The following is a 16048-nucleotide window of genomic DNA, read 5'->3' on the forward strand; positions in this document are numbered from 1 at the left end:
TATAATTACAATTATAATTATAATATTAATTATATAATAATTATTATTACTGTTGTCATTAACCAGAATATGAAAATCAAGTATTGTAGAGAAGAATTGAGGGAAATTGATTGTTTGTGAGGGTTACTTTAGTAATTTGACAATCCCAAAATAGCTTCTCAGAAGTGTTTTTCAGAAAAGCACCTCTAGGGTATCTTCTGGAAAAAAAAAAAACATCTGCTCCTGCTCAAAAACCCAAACAAATATGTTTTTTAAAACTCAGAAATACTTAACTTATAAAAAAACACTTCCGGGCTCTTAAAAAAAACAATCCAAATACCCTTTAATAGGATGACATCAAATTTAAAAATAAAAAAAAAAATCCTAAATCAAAAACCTAGAGTCCTATATCTAAGAATTCTAAGTATTCTCGAATTGTAATTCAAGAACTAAATCCCCATCCCTGGATAATCTAATCAAATAAATTGTCTAATAAAAGTAAATTTTGTGTGGTAATTAGACGAATTTCAAATTACTTAGAATAAAATCAATTCCAACCCTTTCATTGCCAGTAAAAATATAAAAAAAAGGTAAGAATAATTTATTCACAAACATAGCCTTTTTATTCTCAAATCAAACGTAAAAATTCATAAAGAGAATTAACAATGAAAATCAATGAAAAGTTCAACATAAGTCGTAACGTAACTCAAAGCCTCATCTTTGATCTCTTACTTCTCTCCCAAATTGATCTCTAATATTTTCTCCAAATACTCTTACCAGCCTGAAAGCTCAATAGCCATTTAAGTTAACTTTGTTTGAGATCCCTTTAATTCTTTTTCAGCCTTTGATCATTTAAAAGCTTCCTCTCAATAATTTCATATATGTTGCAAATATCTTGTTTCAACCTTAACATATTTTCAGTTTTGAGTGAAAATTATTTCATTTATTTTTAAGTTAATTATTCATAAAAAATCTATGATTGATTCAAGAAATTTTATTTTTAATGTGCCCCACATATTCAATAAATTTCCTCCAATATATCACTTTAAAACTTTTTTTTTTTAAGACAATTATTTTCAATGTTTTGTAATTTATAGTTTTTTAATAAATATTTTTTCTATAAAATAGAATATAGTGAAGGCTTCTCTAATTTGCCAAGATAGTTTAAACCTTCCAAACATTAGTTTGCCCTTCATTCACATTATATGGTTCTTGCTCATATTATAAGAGTGATGATGATCACACACAAATGATTCAAAAGACCAATGAATGGTGTCTTCTTTTATGATCACAATTATTCAAGATAAATAAGAATAATTCTTCAAAATAAATTTGTGTTTTTAATAAATGAAAATATTATTATGGATTTTGATTAGTTAAATAAATAGTAACTAAAAATTAATAACTATGTATCATAATGATTATTTTAAATTATGCTTGATATTTATCAGTGGATGATGCTAATTTAATAATTAAATTAATTCGTGTAATTAATTTTCATAAATAAGTTGATTTGCTTGCTTGAAGAAGTTGAAATGAGTTAAGAAAAATTAAAGTTATAGGAAGTCATTCTCTAATTGGCATATTTGTTATACAAATACAAATCAAAATTACTTGAATTTCATTTCTTTAGAATATGAAAAACACTTGCTCTTACGGATGCATCAAATGAATGCTAACTTATATAAAAACCGAATACAAAATTTTTATGAAATAAATCATCACTTCCAATATAATTAAAATCGTCATCATCATTTTTAAAGTAAAAAAATTTTTAAAAATATAATATTGATATTATAGATAGAAGGAAAAATTTTGTTTACATAACTAGCAAAACTAGCATTTGTATGTTTATTATCTAAATAATGAAATTGAATGTATAGCTTTAAGAATCTTGTAAATATATCCCTCTAAAGAAAAAGAGAAGAAAAAAAAAGGTAATAAGAAGATGAAAGGAAAAGATAAAAAAAAAATCATTAAAAAGAAATTTAAGTTCAAATTACACACACGAAAATAATTCACTAATGATGAAAAATTCCACCAGAAAAATTAGGTATTTCATGGATGAAACTAATTATCAACAAAAAATCTGTTAGTAACACTGTATTGGTAAATATCTTATTGGTCATGCTTCATGCTTTTATGACAATAATAATAAATTCCATTGATAATAAGGAAATATTAGTGACAGAAATACCTATCGATGATGATTACGTTTCCGTTGGTAATTAATTTTTAAAATATATAAATTAAAATTAATTTGTTATTGACACTACAAGAAAAACAGGAATTTGGCACGGTAGATTTGGCACGAATTTTGTATAGAAAAACCGCGACAAATCGATTTTTGGTAACGAATTTTTAATACGGAAATCTAACTCGTTTATAGCGTGCGTGATAAATATAATTTATCACGAATAATAGAAACCGCTGCTAAATTTTTTGTCCGCATTTTAACTAAACCGTGCCAATTTTGTCGCGGTTTTAAAATTATCGTTTTATCACTATTTTTAGTACAGTTTTATTTGTCACCTTTTTGGCACGGTGTTTTTGTCACGATTTTTGCTATGCAGTTTGTGTTTTGAGCACGATTTAGTTGAGTACGTTTTTAGCACGATTTTTATGTTGTCGCGGTATTTATTCACAGTTTTATTTAGTGCACATTTTGGACGATTTTTATTTTTATCGCGGTTTTTAGCACGATTTATTTTGGGACGCTGTTAGTAGCGGTTTTTAAGCAGTTTGTTTGGCGTTGTTTTTGGAGCAGTTTTTGCTTTCTACGATTTTTATGCATGATTTATCTGCCAATTTTGTCATGGTTTTCGGCACAAAAACAATTTTTAGCACATTTTTTTGGCACCCTTTTAAGCACGATTTTAAATTTAGTAAGGATATTGGCATGGTTTTTGTCACGAAATTTGGAACAGTTTTTTTAAAAAAATTTATAAATAGATTTATTTAATAATAAAAAAACTGTATTTAATTTCATCAAAAATTTATATTACAATATTTGTAAAATAAGCAAAATTAGCAAAAATTGTTATTTCAATCATATGACAATAATAAGGTCCGATTTACATAAATCCACAAAGTGTAGACCGAATGCCCAACCCTCTTTCCACGCACCCTACAAAGTTGGGATTTTTCTCTGCATGCTCCCTAGCTTTGTAGAATACCCCCACAATCTTCTTGCTCCCTGGAGTTGCCTGATTTTTAGATTCACAAAGATCAATTAGCTTCCAATTAACTAACAATAAATATCTAAAAATCAACTGAAAAAGAAACTTTCTTATTCTAATCAATAAAAAGAACAAAAAAACAACTATAAAAAAACAAAAAAATCCTTTGAATCAAAAACACAACAACTGTGTAATACTCTTATGATAAGCAGCTAAAAATCATCCGATCCTTGAATCAAAACTACTCTGAAACCAAATAACAATAAGAAACAAGGATGTGATAAGTAAAAGCAAGCAAGTTGATAAATTACATCAATAAACCAAATCAAACACTTCAAAAGTGATGAAAAAGCTACAATCTTTGAGTTGAAAGATGACAAAAGGAGATCAAGAGAAATAGAATTACATGGAGCTGCCTGGATTGGCAAGACCTAGATCCCAGAGTTCGGATCGCACTCTCTGCCACCTTTCGCATAGCCATTTCGATGACTACTTCTGAAGAGGAGATGGAGACCTAAACAAATATTGCAATATATCCATCATGGAAATTATGAGGAAAAACGCCAGACCTTTTTGTGACACCTAAATGAAAAGTAATAGGGATGCTTTCCAACCAAACAATGTAAATGGATTTATTAATAGAATGGTGGAGGCACCAGCACAAGTGTAGACCCAACAAACAAAGATGGAGAAATAAAGCAAACAAACATTTATTTATTTTTAATTTATTATTGACAATGAAGAGGAGGATGATAGTATGCAACGGACAATCAAACAAGGAAAAAGATATGATTTTACCTTCACAAATTAAATTTTAACATGAGCTATAAGATATAAACAACTTTGGTCCCTCCATTACACCTTCACCATGAACTATAATATATAAACAGCTTGGGTCCATCCGGTTTTTCCACATAGAACTAAAAATGTGAACCTTATTATATAAATAATCTATATAACTTGCAGCATGCAAGTTATATATCTTACTGTTGTTATACTAATGTGTTCATGTGTCTTTCTATGTTTTACTTTTCCATATATATATATATAATATAATTAGTGAATAAGCACAGGGGAATGGAAACATTCATTAAACATTAGTACACAGCAATCACAAAGAGTGCCTTCAATTCAAATATCTAACGTTGCCGTAAAGCTTCATGGTGGAATTTACCACGTCTCAAATGCTATAGGAAATATCTAATCATATAAAAGATTAGCCAATAGATTTTAACATGTTCTTAAGCATTTGCTATAACTGAGACACATTAAAGATGATCTCAAAGCATGAGAATACAAGCCAATGATGGAAAGGATAGCAGTGCTTTTTATACTTACTGCAGCTTCGATGTTTGAGGGAGATTCATCATTGGGACTGGAAAGCATGGAGATAAAACTCAAGACTATGCTCTCAACCTGTATTTTTAAAACCACCAAGATCATTAACAGCTAAGAAAAGTTCTGAACTTTGTAATTGTTCAGTTAATTCCCCACTACATAAAACAATGAAATAAATTTTCATGGTATAAAGGGAATCATCATGTTATCTTTTTCATTGAAGTTCTACTCTGGTACGATGGCTAAATACTCTCACAATCAACATCCATAATCAATCCACATTACCTGGCCATAGGACACAAAGGGCCCGAAGGCGGCTGCAAATACAACAGCAACCACAACGCCCATGGTCAGCAATCTCCTAGTCCCTGTCCAGAGTAAAATAAGGAATAACATATTGACGACAAAACCTTAGAATGAACAGCTAAACTACTGACTGTCAATATTGGGGAGCCATTATCATCATATGCAAAATCCACCATTGATCTAGATGCTAAACTACTAACGATGGCAAGGTTCCGGTGGGTCCAGCGGACGTTAAACTTGAGGTTCTCCCTGCCGGAACCGGTCCAGAGAAAAAGCCTTACGAATTCACGGACGATTCCACCGATGGCGGTGAAATGGTTGTGCTTGAGGTCAAGACGGAGAAGGCGAGGGTTGCCACCGATGGCGGAGGGAATCGTGCCGGAGAGGCGGTTGTGGGAGAGGATGAGAAATGAGAGAGAGGGTGGAGGAGGAGGGATAGAGCCGGAGAGGAGATTGAAGCTGAGATCTAGGGTTTGAAGGGATGGAAGGGAAGAGAGGGATTGAGGGATTGGGCCGGAGAGGAAGTTCTCGGAGAGGGCGAGGAAGCGGAGACGGCGGAGGAGGGAAAGGGAAGGAGGGATAAGGCCGTAGACACGGCCGGGGACGAGGGAGAGGTCGGTGAGTTCGGAGAGGAGGGAGAGGGAGGGATGGAGCTTGCCGGTGAGGCCGGGGGCGCCGGCGCGGGGATCGCCGAGGGAGAGGGAGACGACGTGGTTGGTGGTAGGGTTGCAGAGGACGCCGGGAAAGGAGCAGGGGTCAGAGGAGAAGTCCCAGGCGAGGAGGAAGTTGGAGCCTGGTGTGTCTTCTAAGGAAGAGTGGATTTCTTGTAGAGCAAGAAAGTCTATTGGGTTTAGCATTGCAACAACAACTGTTGTGTCATCGGAGGAGGATGGTGAGGATATGGAGATGGTTTGCGGCGCCGTCGAGGCAGAGGGTGGTAGGTGTGGGGACCAGATCTGGGGGTTAGGGTTTGGGATGAAGATGGAGGAGATTAGGAGAGGATAGGTTTTTGTTTAATGAGGGCTCTTCGATTACACTGATGTTGGTTGTGGACCGTCGGATCTTGATGCCAATCCATCAATCAATTATTATTCCATTTCATTATTTATTTATTTTTGAACTAACAATATCTATATTTTAATATGTCAAGATTAATATAAATTGGGAAATGAAGACGTTGTTAAGAAAATTAGCAAGGAAATTAGAGATTAATTGTTAAGAAAATTAGCAAGGAAATTAGAGATTATTAATTTATTATGCTTACGGAAATGTAAATTTTGACATGTTAATGAAATTACTGAATGTTATTATTAATAATAAAAAAAATAAAACATATAAAAATAATTTAGAATTAAAGATCTATTTATATGTGTATGTGTATTAAATCAAGAGAACAAAATATACCAAAGAAGCTTAAGATAATTGCCAAAATTAAAATATAATTTGATTGGATTGGATGTTCCCTGTCTCAACCCCATATTTGTTGAGCTTATTCCAAATCCATGTACATCACTAACAAATCTAATCATGATAGTAGAATAGTTACTCATAATTTTTAATTTTTAACTTAAATTTTTTTTATAAATATATTATATTAAACAAAATTGTTAATAACTACAATTATTGTTTCGTAAACACATAACTCTATTCCAATATTAACTTTAAAATTAAGATAAATTAAGATAAGATAATAGGATAGTTGCTCACACATCTCACAAGGAAAACACACCACTCTATTACAACAAAACTAATCATGATAGTAGAATAGTTGCTCACACACCTCACAACTTTACTCCATCTAACGCCTTTGGAATCGCCTCGCACGATTCCTTTGCTCAACGCCTACACAATGTTGAAGAACTGCTTGAGCTTTGTCATAAGTCGCCGCCATGTCTCCATGTACTCCATACTACCTGAATAGTTGCTGCATGTGTCCTGGTTCAATATTGTACCTTTCCATGTAGATGTCTTGCAGCTCTAATGCTATAATCGTGCTGAAGTCTCTGGTGTTCATGCTTACCACCAAGTGAGTCTGTGGTACTAAGACATGTGCTTGAGCTCTCTTTTGTCCGACAAGTTCCAGACTGGACTGATCCATCAGTGTGGGGCTTAAGGTTCCTTCTGATACTTCTTGAGCTAAACTTTGTTCATCAGTAGCAATGACGGCAACAACATTAGCGGTAGCTCGAGCTTCTTCTTCCTCCTCTTTCCTCTGTTTCTCCAACAAGTACCTCTCCACTCTTTGTCTACTAGACATTGGTGAAGCTGACCCTTGTTGCCGTCTGGATGCCATGGCTCTCCAAGTGGTTGTGATGGCAGAACACATCTTTGACTATGGCTCAATTTAAGAATTCAATTAAAAAATTATGATTATACTTGATTTAGTTAAACATCATTATTAAAAAAATTTTGGACATACTTGATTTATATAAACATTATTATTAGATAATTTTAAAAAATAGAAGTCTAGGCAAAATTATAACTTCATGCATGCAAAGTACACGTACTAGGGCAAGGTAATTTTTCTGTTTTTAAACTTACACTACTAGAATTATAATATAAAAATTTATTATAAATAGAATATAATTATTATAAATATTGAATATTGTATGCGTAATTAAATTATGCAATAAAAATTCTTATATATTTCTGTGAAGTATAGAGAGTTTATAAGAAAATATTATGCAAGAAAAAATTAAGTTTTTTTATTGTGGGTATGTAATTATTATAAAAAGAGTATAATTATTATGTAATTATTATAAATATAGAAATATCATGTGTATGCGTATTTATATTATCCAAGAAAAATTTATACTTATCTAATTTTTAAATTATAATATAAAAAAATAATTTTTTTATTGTGGGTGAGTAATTATTATAAATAGAGTATAATTATTATGTAATTATTATTATAAATATAGAGTAAAAATTAAGTTTTTTTGATATAGTTTTTGGGTTGTTCGTGCCAAAAAAACCGTCACAAAAAGGGATTTGTCATGGTTTTTTGGCACCACCAAGTTAAAAACCGTGCAAAAACCGTGTCAAATCCATGTACTTCATTGTCACTGATTTTTGGCACGGTTTTTGACTTGATGCTCAAAAAAACCGTGACAAATAAAGGGATGAGGTGTTTGTCACGGTTTTTGCAGCGTTCTAGGGTTTGCCCGCGTCAAAAATCGCTGCCAAATACCATGTACTCTATTGTCGCGGTTTTTGCGCGTTCAGGGATTATGCGTGCCAAAAACCGTGACAAATAAAAAGGATGAGGTGTTTGTCACGGTGTTTGGCACGGACAATCCTAGAACGTGCCAAAAACCGTGCCAAATGACATGTTCTCCATTGTCACGATTTTTGGCACAGTTTTGGCTTGCACGTGCCAAATATCGTGACAAATAAAGGGATGAGGTGTTTGTCACAGTTTTTGGCACGGGAAATCTAGACCGTGCCAAAAACCGTGCCAAATGACATGTTCTCCATTGTCACGGTTTTTTTGGCACGGTTTTGGCTTGCACGTGCCAAATATCGTGACAACTAAAGGGATGAGGTGTTTGTCACGCGTTTTTGGCACGGAAATCTGAACCGATGCCAAAAACCGTGCCTAAATGACATGTTCTCCATTGTCACGGTTTTTGGCATGGTTTTGGCTTGCACGTGCCAAATATCGTGACAACTAAAGGGATGAGGTGTTTGTCACAGTTTTTGGCACGGGAAATCCTATCGCTCAAAAACCGTGCCAAATGACATGTTCTCCATTGTCACGGTTTTTGGCACGGTTTTTGGCTCGCGTGCCAAATATCATAACAAATAAAGGGATGAGGTGTTTGTCACAGTTTTTGGCACGGGAAATCGTGAGATCGTGCCAAAACCGCGCTAAATGACATGTTCTCCATTGTCACGCGGTTTTTGGCACGATTTTGGCTTGCGCTGCCAAAAACCGTGACAAATAAAAGAGATGAGATGTTGTCAGCGCTTTTTGGCACGGGAAATCCTAGACCGTGCCAAAAACCGTGCCAAATGACATGTTCTCCATTGTCACGGTTTTTGGCACGGTTTTGGCTTGCACGTGCCAAATATCGTGACAAATAAAGGGATGAGGTGTTTGTCACAGTTTTTGGCACGGGAAATCCTAGACCGTTCCAAAAACCGTGCCAAATGACATGTTCTCCATTGTCACGGTTTTTGGCACGGTTTTGGCTTGCACGTGCCAAATATCATGACAAATAAAGGGATGAGGTGTTTGTCACAGTTTTTGGCACGGGAAATCGTAGACCGTGCCAAAAACCGTGCCAAATACTATATACTTCATTGTCACTATTTTTGACACGGTTTTGCTTTGGTCGTCCCAAAAACCGTGACAAATAAAGAGCTGACTGTTTGTTACGGTTTTTGGCACGGTGTTGACACGGATTTTTATTTAAATTTTAGACGAAAATATAAATAGTGCTAAATACCGTGACAAAATTGTCACGGTTTGGTAACCGTGCCAAATACCGTGCCAACGTTGTCACTAACTTTGTGTTCGTGCCAATTTCCGTGACAAATTTGGTACGGAATCAAAACCGTGCCAAATAAATCGTGCCAAATTACTGTTTTTCTTGTAGTGATATTAATTCACTAATGATGTATTAATCTTTCTATCATTTATAGTTAGAAAACAATGTTGATGAAAGTAAATCAAAGCTAAAGCAAAACCTTGGAGTGATAGATCCAAATAGTGTAACTTTTGGGAGCAGTCAATATTACAGATACATTGGTTCTTTGACCAAACCTCCTTGCTCTGAAGATGTGACACGGACCATTATTAAGAAGGTAATTAATTTTTTTAATAAACTATATTAATGAATTTTTATGAAGATGTACGAACCAGAATAACTTTGTTTTTACTTGTTTAACTTTGGTTAAAAATATCGAAATAAATTATTGGATTGAATCCAAATTAGATAAAGTTTGATTCGATCTAATTGTGTTTAAAATAGAAATATATTCTTCGTTTAACTTGCTAACCTGAAATATGCATGAATATGAATGATACATTTATCTTAAGTGATTCATTTATATTTGATAAAAAAGGATTTTTTTTTTAATAAATAAATTTGTAAATATATTTTGATCTAATTGGTTTGTCAAATTTCAGCATATTGTACATAAGATGCCTTATTATCAGATAACAAGTTGATACTATATATAGTATTAATTAGATAATTGTTAGAATTCAACATATCTTACCCTGGAATATATATGTTGATAGGTATATATATAATAAATAGAGCACTTTTTTTAACTAGGTTAAAAATGTCGAAACGAGTTATTAGTTGAATTCAGATTAGATTAGGTTTGATCTGATTTGATTATATTTGATTTAATAAATCAGTCAACGTTTTTCTGAAATATATAGAAATATGTCACGTTTATATATGCATGAATATGGATAATATATATATATATATATATATTCATATGTTTTTTTAAGTGTATAATTATTCTTTGAAATGAAAGGAATTCTTGTCAGTAACTTAATAAGTTTATTTTCATTAGATGAGTGATAACTAGTAGCTAGATGGCATAATATTGATAAAGATAATTACTAAAATTCAAGAGGTCTTGTTCTAGTGATAAAGACCTTAATTAATTATAATTTATCCTTAATTAACATACTTAAATCATGTTTTACAGGTTGGGACTGTGGCACACCACGAAGTAGAAATGTTCAAGAATGCACAGCCATATGTGAGTTTTTTCTATGTATTTTTGAATTTTATTTTTGCTATAATTAATATTATTAATCAATAGTTATTTAATTTGTTTATTTTTTCATTTTCAGAGCTCCATGAAAAATGCAAGGCCACTACGAGTAACTAATAGTCGTCCGATCAAGTTATACAGCCCAAACTGATGATCACGGGCCAAAATGTTAAGCTCAATTATGATCATGAAATAATAATCTATTAAATGAAGCCCTATCTTGTATGACAAATGTTGGTTAAATAAAAGTGATTTCTCTTATGTTTTCATTTAATTTAATTTGCTTATATTTTCATAAATATTTCAAAAATTTTCCTCTACTTTTTAAGAAGAAATTTAATTCAACAACATTGAAAACTTGATACATTAATCAGGCTATTTACTTCTATACTTGCACATATATATTTATATATAGAGGTTCGTTTCTCTACCCATGTTTACAGTTTTGTAATCTGTGAACGTTGCTCTGGATCATTGGATTTTGATCCAACGGTCGGATACTATTTTATAAACAGTGTTACTGTGCTTAGGAAGGGCAGCACAGTGAAAAATGGGATGCATAAACCACTAATTTGATCTGAACCGTTCAATCAATTTATATACTGTAACTAAATAAATCTGAACCGTCCGTCCAAACTTATTTCTACTAGACCTACAACAACCACGCTATAAACCAAATTCAGATTAATCAACTCATTAACCAAAAATTAACTCACACAGTAGAGCAAGGTTAATATTACTGTAGCTGTATGTGGACGTCTGTGCATGTCCACAGACAACCTTAATCCACTTCAAAGGGAGGGAAGCTAGGAGTGCTGGTCCGAAAGGGCGGGTTCTTCCCCCTTTTTTTTTCTGCTTTACTTTAGCCTTATATTATATATATCAAGGAATGGTGCTAGTCTGAAGGCTAACAGCTCAATATAGAGCTTGATCTAATATCTGACATAGTTGGTGAAAAGAATATATATATATATATATAATGGAATATAATTTATATATAAGAAATTTAATTTATCAAGAAGGAATTTTAAATAAAATTAGAAATAATTCTCAATGTTTATTTCAATATATATTTCAAAGATTGTAGATCCTATATTGAATTTTAAAAAATTACATAAATTTTAAAAAATTGTAATTAAAAAATAAATACCTTTAAGCTGGTATATAAAATGGTTACCGAAGACATTCCCAATAATAATAAAAAAAATAACAGAGTTCATATTAATTAATATTTCGAATACAAATAAATAAAAATCAACATTGACAAAAATAGATGAAAAATAAACAAATCGTTTTATCTTTTAAAAATCTTGTTCCGAATGCCACCAACTTGTTATATTTATAAATATATTTTAATTTATTTTATCAATATTTATATATGTAACCAACGACCTATTAGTTTATTGGCTTGTGTCTAGAGTATTTATGTCTTGCTAAAGTAAAACAATTTTTGAATCTCGATTCATATAAGGTGAGATATATATATATATATATATATATATATATATATATATATATATATATATATTAAATGATTAATTTTGTGTTAGTGCATGCCCCAATGTGTGACTTATCAACGTTTAATATATATATATATATATATAATTCATGCATGGAATCATCATATTAATTAGTTTTATTTTGTGTAGGAGCCAATATTTAAAAACTATTTGCATTTATCACCCATTAATATATATTTGTTATATCTATATATATATATATATATATATATATATATATATATATATATATATATATATATTTGCAAAAATGGATAAACCACTAAATTTATTATGAAAGAAGAAAGCATTAAAAAAAACAAATCAGAGAAGCTAAAACAATGACAACAAATTTTTACCTATATTCTTTTTATATATATATATATATAGTAAAATAAGTAAATTAAACATTGATGAAGAAATATAAAATAAATTTTATTTTCCTAATTTTTTTTCTTATTGTCTTTTGCTTTGTACCTCATCCTTGGTGGCATGATTTCTTCTATGTTCCTTATTTGTTTTTTTTAATAAAACTATAATTTATCCACTTTATTTTAAAAAATGTATATAAAATTAATATTGAGAGCTCATTGGTTTTCAACAGTTGTTTAAGGTGTGATATTTTGTCATTGGATAAACGTTTGACATCAAGATTAATTAATTTTTTTCAATCCATATGCATATCCATGGAGAAGTATATATGAATATATGACTACTACTAGCATGGAAGAGTTACTATTACATTTCTAAGATTGAGAATTTAAATTAATAGTTTATCCATATTTTTTAAATAAATAATAAATTATTAATTAAATACATTATTTTGAACTATAAATTTTATTCACAACATTGAAAATTTGATGAATTAATTGGACAACTTCCATACATTCATGCACACACACATATATACTAATATTTGTATATATAATCAATGATGAACTGACAAAGATATCAAATTAAAGAAAAGTTTTTCTTTCTCCAAAGATCCTCCCACAAGGAATGATGATAACAAGATTTATTTAAAAAAATTTATTCATAATTTTTCCTCCCACAATTAAGGAGTATATGTTTTCTATTTTTCATCATTGGAAAATATCATGATACACAATATTACTAAAATAATTTTTTTTCACACGAAGATCCTCTTACAAATTACAACAAGAGGAGGGGTGATTCTTTCTAGATTTTATTCATAATCTCCATATATTTTCTAATTTACATAACAAAGAAACAATTATCATTGTGCAAAGATAATATATACTAATATCTAAAATTAAATTGTAATTAAAAAATGAAACAAAATAGGGAGACAGATTTTATAGATCAACATTCTTCTAATAGACTTTTGACCGTAACCAGCAATCTCTCTCCGAGGCATCCCTACGAATCAAGCGCTCCCTCAATTTTCTTAGTGCCAGAGTCTCCACTCATTCTGGCGATCAAGATCCAGATGTAGCACAGGAGTAGTCCCTACACCCTGCATCTGACCGACAGCTCGATGATCCAGACGGAGTTTTTTTCGTCTCGTCCCAGACTTTTTATCTTTGGCTTTTACTCGTTTTCTCGTACGTTGTTGTTATGTTGTACTTAGTTTTTTTCCTCATTTCTGGTGAGAGGACTATTCTACTATATCCTTTGCTATTTCAATAAAGCTGTGGTTTATCCACATTTTTCAAATAAAAAAAAACATTCTTCTAATAGAAGAGTTGTTATTTTACTCTCATCTCAACTCAAAAGTCTAGAGTTAAAAACCCCTTGTTTCTCAAGAAAAAAAAGTTTACAGGCTTCTCTTCCTCCGCTTCATCTTATATATATATATATATATATACATACATGCATTACTAACAAACTCGCTGCAAGAGAAAACCAAAAAAAGTTTCTCTTCCTCTTAGAATCCTCCCAAGATCAACATGAAAGAGACTCCTTGATTTTATTCATAATCTATATATATATGCTTTTTATTTAACATTACAGGACAACCATCATCATACACAACACTAATAACTTCATTCATTCATGCTTCAGGCCACTTTATTTCTACGTACACTCTCATGCACGTACCTTCATATCCCATATATATGTGTATATATATATATATATATATATTCAATATGTAAAATTTCATGCATTCAACTTCCTGGGACACTTTTGCAAAATGGCAATTTAGGATTTTGTTTGCAGAGTTCTCTTTCTTCAGGATTAGGGTGTGTTGGTCCATCAGGCCTGGTACCATCAATAAAAGTAACACTATTTGGGTTCATTTTCCCTCCAATATTTTCACCATGCAAATCAACCCTATTACTTGATTTTCCTATCTCTCCATCAAGGATAATATTCACCTTTTTGCTTATATCTTCGACAGAGAAAACCGATACCATATGAACAAAGAAAACAAGGATGATCAAAAGGAGTGGTGACTTCATTGTAATACCTGTTTGTGATCATCAATATACATTAATGTATATATATAAATATATATATATTGTTAGGAAGAAACTATATATATGAAAAATTTTAAGAGAATAAACATTGAAAAAATGTATCTTACTCTGCTAATACTTTGAGTTTTGATTCGAGTACTGGACTTTGCTTATTGTGGTAGGGTTTTTATATACAGGTATAAATGTAGTAGTAGTGATATATATATATATATATATATATATATATATATATATATATATATCTCCTTATAATTCGAAGTGCATGGGAGATAAGATTTGAAGTTAGTGGTGATAGAATTTTCAAAGCTTGTCTGATGACCATTAAGATTATATATATATATATATATATCTGATGTTCTGGACTCATGAAAATGCTAAATAATTTCTCAATGTTTCAGACTTTCAGTCTTAAACTGTTTGTTTTTTAAGAGTGGAAGTATCTGCTCAAGCAGTGGAAACACTATTGTGATAACTTGCTCTTTATCTCTTTGGAAAGTATTCGTCATCTTCATAATTTTGCCAGTCACATCAGAATATATACTATAATTAATGACAAAAACATTAGAATTAATAATTGATGAAAGGGCTTAAGTACTTCTTTAGCCATATAATTTGTCACATTAATTCATTTTGATACATTTATACATAATCTTGAAATGATTACTATAAAACATGTATTTTGTTTTTAATTTGTGTCAGAAAGAATGACATTGGGTGAATGATTTGAAACGTAAATTAATTTTATCTTTTTGTAAATCAATGTGTAATTTGTGATTAAAAGAATGGTGACCTCTGTACCAAGATGCCATATTTTGCCACATTAGCGTCTCTTATATATTACACGTGAATTGCTAGTGATGACTTTCCCATAAATGACAAAGAACAAAAAAGCAAGTTATATTGACTATACTGAATATTTAAAAAATAATAATAATTAAAATCAATAATATAATAAAATATAAGAATAAAACTGCACTTATATTAAGGTGGAAGCGATGATGCTATATATTACGTACAAGAAAATTAATAATTATATGATCAATAAACACAGCAAGAAAATTAATATTTGAAAACGACTTTTTTTATTTTTAAATTTTTATTAATTCAGTTTAGAAACATATTATAAACGGAATGTTTCAGTTCTTAAAACCCTATTTGTTAATTAATTAGCAAAGAATGTGTGGTATGCTTCTGAAGTTAGAAATGGATTAACAAAAAAAATCAAGTTCGTTGCTAAATTATAAAAATAAAAATAGAAAAAAATTTTTAATTTAAATCCATTTCACAAATTACAAATTAGGAAAGAAAAATTTAAAAACGGACTGTTCTGGGCATGCCTAATCTTTTTGTAATATGTTTCAATTAGAGACAAAAATATTTCCCAAATTCTTATAGTGAAATAAGAATTTTGAATGAAGGGATCTCAAATATTTATAAATTGTCTAATTAGATTTCTTTTTTCTTCTTTATTGCCTTTTCAATTTATGACAATTAGCTCTTTGCAGCTAAGTATAATATTGCCAAACATGATGAAATCAATGACTCATTTTTGTACATTGCTTTT

The 16048-nt window shown here is 30.9% G+C and overlaps 1 protein-coding gene and 1 long non-coding RNA gene across 2 annotated transcripts; one reads left to right on the forward strand and one right to left on the reverse strand.

The window, feature by feature from the left end:
* Positions 1-3120: 3120 nt before the first annotated feature.
* LOC120279556 (probable inactive leucine-rich repeat receptor kinase XIAO) lies at positions 3121-5806 on the reverse strand. Its single transcript, XM_039286477.1, has 5 exons — positions 4934-5806; positions 4782-4864; positions 4497-4574; positions 3565-3672; positions 3121-3185 (listed from the first exon to the last, which is right to left on the reverse strand). Exons 1-2 carry the CDS (start codon positions 5657-5659, stop codon positions 4847-4849), a joined length of 744 nt encoding a protein of 247 aa, XP_039142411.1. The 5' UTR covers positions 5660-5806; the 3' UTR covers positions 3121-3185; positions 3565-3672; positions 4497-4574; positions 4782-4846.
* Positions 5807-9596: 3790 nt separating this feature from the next.
* On the forward strand, positions 9597-10818 carry LOC120279670. Its single transcript, XR_005541980.1, has 3 exons — positions 9597-9611; positions 10476-10529; positions 10624-10818. It is a non-coding gene; the product is annotated as an uncharacterized LOC120279670 (long non-coding RNA).
* The last annotated feature ends 5230 nt before the right edge of the window (positions 10819-16048 follow it).

Source organism: Dioscorea cayenensis, chromosome 16, assembly GCF_009730915.1.
Source record: "Dioscorea cayenensis subsp. rotundata cultivar TDr96_F1 chromosome 16, TDr96_F1_v2_PseudoChromosome.rev07_lg8_w22 25.fasta, whole genome shotgun sequence".
Taxonomy (NCBI): domain Eukaryota; kingdom Viridiplantae; phylum Streptophyta; class Magnoliopsida; order Dioscoreales; family Dioscoreaceae; genus Dioscorea; species Dioscorea cayenensis.